Genomic DNA, 6,451 nt, shown 5'->3' with positions numbered 1-6,451 from the left:
GAGTCCCGGACCTGGTGGCTTGCTTTCTCACTTTCTCTCTCTCTCTGGTCAAATTAAAATAAACAAATGAATAAGTAAAATTAAATAAATAAATCTTTAAAAAAAAAAGAATTATTTGTTAAAAATTTTAAAAAGCCCAACGTGAGCAAGCCGGTGGCATGGTGGTTAAGGCCTTGGACTCCCACGTGGTCCACCACAGTTCACATCCCTGGGAGCTTGAAAATCATGCCAAACATGTGAGTATCCAAAATCCCAGGAAGAAAATGGAGATGGAATTGCGGTGTGGCCGTGATCCCTGCGAGCTGATTTCTACTTTCTCTTTCCAGGGATTGCACATACCCTGTGTGTGTGGGGGGGGGGCCGGTGTGTGTGGGGGGGGGGGAGTTATTAAAATAAAACAAAAGCCCAGTGATAGGAGCAGGCTAGAAGAAAAACCGCCTCACTGTCCTGGCCCCCAGGCTTGAGCTCTGACCCCTGTCTCTCTTGACGACCTCTACAACCTTGGTTTAATTAGTTGTACCCCAATCTGAGCTTGAACTTCTTTACTAGAAGGTCTCCTTGACTCCAACACTTTGAAATACTTCTTTTCTTACCAAACCATGTTAAATATTTTATTTCCCCCTTTCTATTAATCAGGTCCGTAACTATACCCTATTGACGTGATCAGCATGAGTGACCGGCATGAGCGATCGGCAAGAGTGACCAGTATGAGTGACCCTACAGTGTCACATGGAGTTCAGGTCATTCTGGATTTGCCGTTCATATGCATCCGCGTGTTCCCTTGCTGGAGGGATGCAGACTGACATTATGGAGCACGCGTGTGCGCAACACTTTCCACGTTGTTATTCCATTTAGTTCAAACAACAGCCACAGAGGAGGGTATCGAGACTCAGGGACATATGCATAAATTCAAACCATAAGAGGAAGGGGCATGACGCAGGGTCACAGTGTTAACCTCTTCTAGAAACCCAGGATGGACCTCGCAGATCTGTTCCTACTCAAACCAGCCTCGGTCTCTGCCCGGTCTCTCTCCACTCCAAGCCCCAGCCTCTCAGGCTCATTTCTGACCTCGCCCGCTGCCTTGGAGCTCATCTTCTTCACTCTCGGGTTCAGGCACCTTCTCATCTTCCCTTCAATGTCCTCTAGCCTGGCTTGAGAGAAATTTTTCTCAGCTTCTCCGCCTTCCTTAGGTTTCCCCTTTGCTTCAGATAACACCACCATTCACCCAGCACCCAAACCAGGAATGCGGCTGTCCTCCCAGCCTCCAGCCACTCCCTCACAGCCCTTCAGGTGTTTGGTCAGGCCACCTGAAGGGCGCTTCCACCTTCTAAAAACCCCTCACCTTGGTCCACACTGCCCTGGGTCCAGTTGCACCATCTCGCTCCTGGACTACTAAATACATTTGGACTCTGTAGGGGCAAAGGTAATGTCTCACCTCCTCTCAAAGGTTCTGCTGAAAACCACTGACAGCAGCAGATTACGAAGAGAAAAGGCATACAGACTTATTTTAACACACATTTTCTACAAGGGAGTCATAGAAAGTTAGGAGCGTGGGGGCAGCAGGTGACGTGGAGGTTAAGGCTCTGGATCCCACACGGTCAACTCCGCAATTCAAGTCCTGGACCTTGACTTGAAAATCATACCAGGCACATGTGTGTGCATGCCCCGAACCCCCAGAGGAGAATGGAGAAGGGATTTCGGTGTGACCATCTCTCCCAGAGGGTAATTTCTGACTCTCTCTCTCTCTTTGTCTGTCTTTCTCTGGTGGACACACGGCCTTTTTTTATTATTTTTTTTAACAGGGTGCATGCTCTCGCCAGACAGACAGAGAGAGACAGAGAGACAGAAAGCAAGAAATCACCCCCCAGGGGGGATGGCCACGTCGCAATCCCTTCTCCTCCATTCTCCTCTCAGGATCTTGGGCACGCACGCACACACACCCAGCGGACACACAGGCCCTTTGGCAAAAAAAAAAAAAAAAAAAAAAAAAAAGGGGGGGGGAAAGAAAAAGAAAGAAAGTTATGAGCTCAAGGAAAACCGCAGTTCTCCTCAAATACTTTGCCGTAGGAGACAGGTAAATGGAGGGGAGGGGGGACAAAGGGACTCCGTGTTCAGATGACGGTTAGTGAAAGATTCTCGTTGGAAGGCGGAATGAGACCAACTTGTTACGGAAAGGTGAGAGGCAAGGGGTGAGAGTGCGCAGGAACGCAGGTCGTCTTACTATGCACATCATTTTTTAGGGAATCCCCTGCAGCTGCCCCCAGAAAAATAGGTGTCCTGGGTGTGGAGACCGTTCATCTTCCTTGTCTCTGGTTGCTTGATGAGATTCCTAGGGAGGAGGTTTAAGGCAATCCCATTTCTATTGGAAAGGAATTCTGTCAGGTAAATAAATAAATTCCAGAGAGCTCCTCCTCGCCCTTGGAGTCAGGGAGAAGGGACAGAGAGACCTTGGTCATTAGATAACTTTTTTTTTTTTTTGGTAGTTTGATGTTTGCTATAGGGTATGTGTCTTCACTCAAGAGAGTCAGAGAGAGAGGGGAGAGAGGGAACGTGAGAAATCCCCCTGGGGAGAGATGGCCACCCCACAGACCCCTCTCCCCCGTTTTCCTTTGGGGAGTTTGGGCACGCATGCACACACATCTGGTGCATTTCTCAACTGCCAGCTCCGGGACTTGAACCATACAGTCAGCCATGTGGGATCCAGCCACCTTAACCACCACTCCATTGGCTGGCCCCATTAGGCCCCTTCTAAGGCCCCTCAGCATGTCAAAGCACCAGTTTTGAGGTGTTAGTTTCTGAGTCCCAGTGAACTCCTTCCCATCTCTGCACCAGGGTGATCCCCCTAAAATTCAGATCAGGGTGTACCCCCAGGCATCCCGGCTGGACTGAGGCACGTCTCTTGCTCTCCCGAGCCTCCAAGTCCCTGCCTGTGCCAGGTACCCTCCAGGCAAGCCGCCCACAGCAGGTCCACCTGCCGGTCTGCCAGTCACCCACAAACTGCTCAGGGATCGGCTCTTCCGTGCAGCCTCCCTGACTCTACCTCCCAGATTCCCTGCACAGCAGAGCACGCATGCGCACATAGGCACACGCAGGCACACGCATGCATAATTCAGTGTTCTTCCTGTGCACTTCTGCAGCCCCTTCCCTGGTGCTTTGCAACGTCATTTATGTTTCATTGTGCTGGGTATCTGTGTGTCTCCACTAGACCGGGCTCCCTGAAAGCAGGCACAGAGTGTTGCTAACTCCCCCAGGAACCCCTGAGGCCAGGGTGCTGCTCCTCAGAGTCCCTGTCCTCTCTCCTCCCTCCAGTCCCACATTTCTAGACTCATGCTGTAAACCCTCTGCCTGCTCCCCACCACCACGACCTTCTGAACACCAACTTATTACCATTCTACAGAACCAGCTCCCACCAGTGTTACCAGAAACTTCCTTCTTACCAATGCCAGTGTTTGGGGGTTCAGTAAGGTTCAGAAGAGCAGAGCCACTCCACTCCTCTCCCCACTCACTCCCTCCCCAGAAGGAAGAGGTGAGACGGGCAGATGGGCTCAGAGCAGCCCCAGCTCCGTCCTGCTGGGCATGGCCCCTCACTCCCAATCGCCTGGTCACGTGAGGAAGGGGCACCTCCTATTATGCGCCCCTCCTCCCCTGAGGACCCCGCCATCTTGAGCCTACAGATGGGCAGCTGCTCTCTGTGAGGACATACAGGGAAGTCATTTCAGGAAGCAACCCATGGGGAAGATACAGATCTTTTGAGAGTCAGCTCAATGGCCTGATAGTTAAAGAAGTCTGTGCCGTATGGCCAACTGGTAGTTCAAATCCTGGGCCTGGTAGCTTGAGAAACATTACGAGGTGTGTGTGTGTGTGTGTGTGTGTGTGTGTGTGTGTGTGTGTTCTAAATCCGGACAGGATGGGGAAATGAAGAAGGGATTACAGTGTGATCGTGCCCCATTGGGGAGGGAGGAGGAAGTGCATTCTCCATCTCCCTCTCTCTGTGCCTCTGTCTCTCTCTGACAAATGCAAAACTATAAAATTTTTAAAAAAATATTTCGGGGAGTGCTTTTTCCAGGCAGTTAGCTGGAGAAACCCAGAGAGCGGAGGTGAGGTGGCATCTCGCACAATGGCGGCTATGGAAGCTAGTGGCAGCAGTGGGAAAGGGCAGGGACCCGAGACCTCCGTCACCTACTACCGGCTGGAGGAGGTGGCAAAGCACAACTCCTCAAAGGAAATATGGCTGGTGACCCACGGACACGTCTACCAGATCACCCACTTCCTCAGTGAGCTTCCTGGTGGAGAAGAGGTTCTGCTGGAACAAGCCGGTGCAGATGCAAGCGAAAGCTTTGAAGATGTGGGCCACTCCTCTGGCGCCAGAGACGTGCTCAAGCAGTGCTATACTGGTGACGTCCATCCGAGTGACCTTAAGCCTGAAGGTGGTAGCAAGGACCCTTCCAAAGAGAGTGCGTGCAAACGCTGCGGATTTTCTTGTATTTTCCCCATCGTCGGCGCTGTTCTCTTAGGTTTCCTGTATCATTACTACCCACAGAAAGCAAACCCTCCTGAGGAGATCTTGCTGAAGTCTGAAAGGCACATCTACTTGGGAGTGGAAACTAGACACTTGCCTGGGGCTGTAGTGGCGCTCTCTCCTCGAATCTCGCCGGTTGTATTCTTCCCTTTGGAGCCAAGACAGTTGGCCAGACGTCCACCTCAGGTCTGGGGCCAGTGTCCTTCAGCTCGGAGCCTTATTTCCAGAGTAACTGCTCGCCATTCTGCATCCTTGTCCAGGCGTCCTCTCTTCACTGGTTTCCATGAGCACCCTTACGTTTCAGAACTTTCTGCCAATAACTGCAGTTCAGATGTAGTGACACTGCTTGTTGGTAAAAATGCCTGCTTTCTAGTACTTTGAATGCACATTTGACATTCTTAAGAGGGCTACACTCTAGTTTTAAAGGTATTCTTTTTCCATTTTCTTTACTTTTTTTTCTCTCTCTCTCTTTTTTTTTTTTTTTTAGAGGTTTTTGCTATAGGGCGTGTGGGCTCGCCAGAGAGACAGAGAGAAACAGACAGACAGAAAGTGAGAAATCACCCCCCGGGGGGATGGCCACGCCGCAATCCCTTCTCCTCCATTCTCCTCTCAGGATCTTGGGCACGCATGCACATGCGCCCGGCATGAGTTTAAGCCACCGGGTCCGGGACTCAAACCGCAATCGACTACATGGGAGTCCAGCAACGTAGCCATTACACCAACTGCTGGTCCCCCCATTTTCTTTCCATTAAAGTTTTTTTTAATTCTGATTTAATTATATTATTTACTATAAAGAGTTTAATCCATGAAGTAAAGGTGTGTACCTGTTATTTAAAATTCAACTGCCAGATGATTTTGTTCCTTGTTTATGTTTGTTAAAACTAGGATTGTGGTCATTTCCTACCTCCCAAGCCAGTGTAACAAGTAGCTAGCTCTTCCACCCTCTCCCAGTCCTCAGGGCCAACTCCTTTTCTTCCCAGGTTGTGCTCCACAAAATTGTGCTTCCCTTGTATTTCTTGGGAGTGGGAAGAAACAAGAAAAGAGAATGATGAGTTAAGGTTATAGAATCCTGATGAGGAACCAGCAGTTGGCGTAATGGCTATGTTGCTGGATTCCCATGTAGTCGACTGCGGGTCAAGTCCCAGACCAGGTGGCTTAAACTCACGCCAGGTGCATGTGCATGCACGCCCAAGATCCCGAGAGGAGAATGGAGGAGAAGGGATTGCAGCGTTGCCATCCCCCCTGAGGGGTGATTTCTCCCTTTCTGTCTCTCTGTCTCTCTCTGTCTTTCTGGCCAGCACATGCGCCCTATAGCCAAAACCTCTCAAAAGAAAAAAAAAAAAAAAAGAACCCTGGTGAATTCAAAGAAATCTTTTTTTTTTTTTTTTTGAAAAATGCTACTCAGCTAGAGTTCAGAAGAAGCACCAACACTTTCACTTTGATTTGGCACCAGTTTCCCAGTTTCTAGCGATCTCTTTCTCCCCTCCCCCCAGTTATCTTGTATTGGTAAAATATTGATAGAAGTGTAGAATTATGTTTATAGAAGAGGAATTTTTGCTGCTTATTATTTAACGATTAGCAAACATTTGATTCCCTGTTTTATAAAAGTAAGAGACTTCAATCTAATCTTCTGTTGGCCTCAGTAAAATAAATTCCATAAAATAATGGCATTTGAAAGTGGGAGATGATGACAAGAGATCGTTTTCCATTTCATCTGTATTTTACCTCCCTGGCTCCAACTTGTGGTTTTGTTCTGTTTGCCCATTGAGAATTAAATAAATAAATAAATATAAACCACTGGGAGAAAAATAAAAAGATCTTCCGGGGGCCAGCAGGTGGCATGGAGGTTGAGGCGCTGGACTCCCACATGATCAACTATGGTTCAAGTCCTGGACCTAGTGGCTTGCTTTCTCACTTTCTCCCTCTCTCTCT

The 6,451-nt window shown here is 49.0% G+C and overlaps 1 protein-coding gene across 1 annotated transcript in view; it reads left to right on the top strand.

Moving 5' to 3' along the window:
• The first annotated feature begins 4,117 nt into the window (after positions 1–4,117).
• LOC102483977 (cytochrome b5 type B) overlaps positions 4,118–6,451 on the top strand; it is a 3,058-nt gene continuing 724 nt past the window's right edge. The window contains exon 1 of the mRNA XM_006159862.1: positions 4,118–4,654. Coding sequence (XP_006159924.1) covers positions 4,118–4,654 — 537 coding nt within the window. The remainder of the gene's footprint in view (positions 4,655–6,451) is intronic.

The sequence above is a fragment of the Tupaia chinensis genome, unplaced genomic scaffold, assembly GCF_000334495.1.
Source record: "Tupaia chinensis unplaced genomic scaffold, TupChi_1.0 Scaffold000659_1, whole genome shotgun sequence".
Classification (NCBI taxonomy): Eukaryota; Metazoa; Chordata; class Mammalia; order Scandentia; family Tupaiidae; genus Tupaia; species Tupaia belangeri.
The sequence above is the reverse complement of the archived record's forward strand: the minus strand, read 5'-3'. Positions and strand labels throughout refer to the sequence as shown.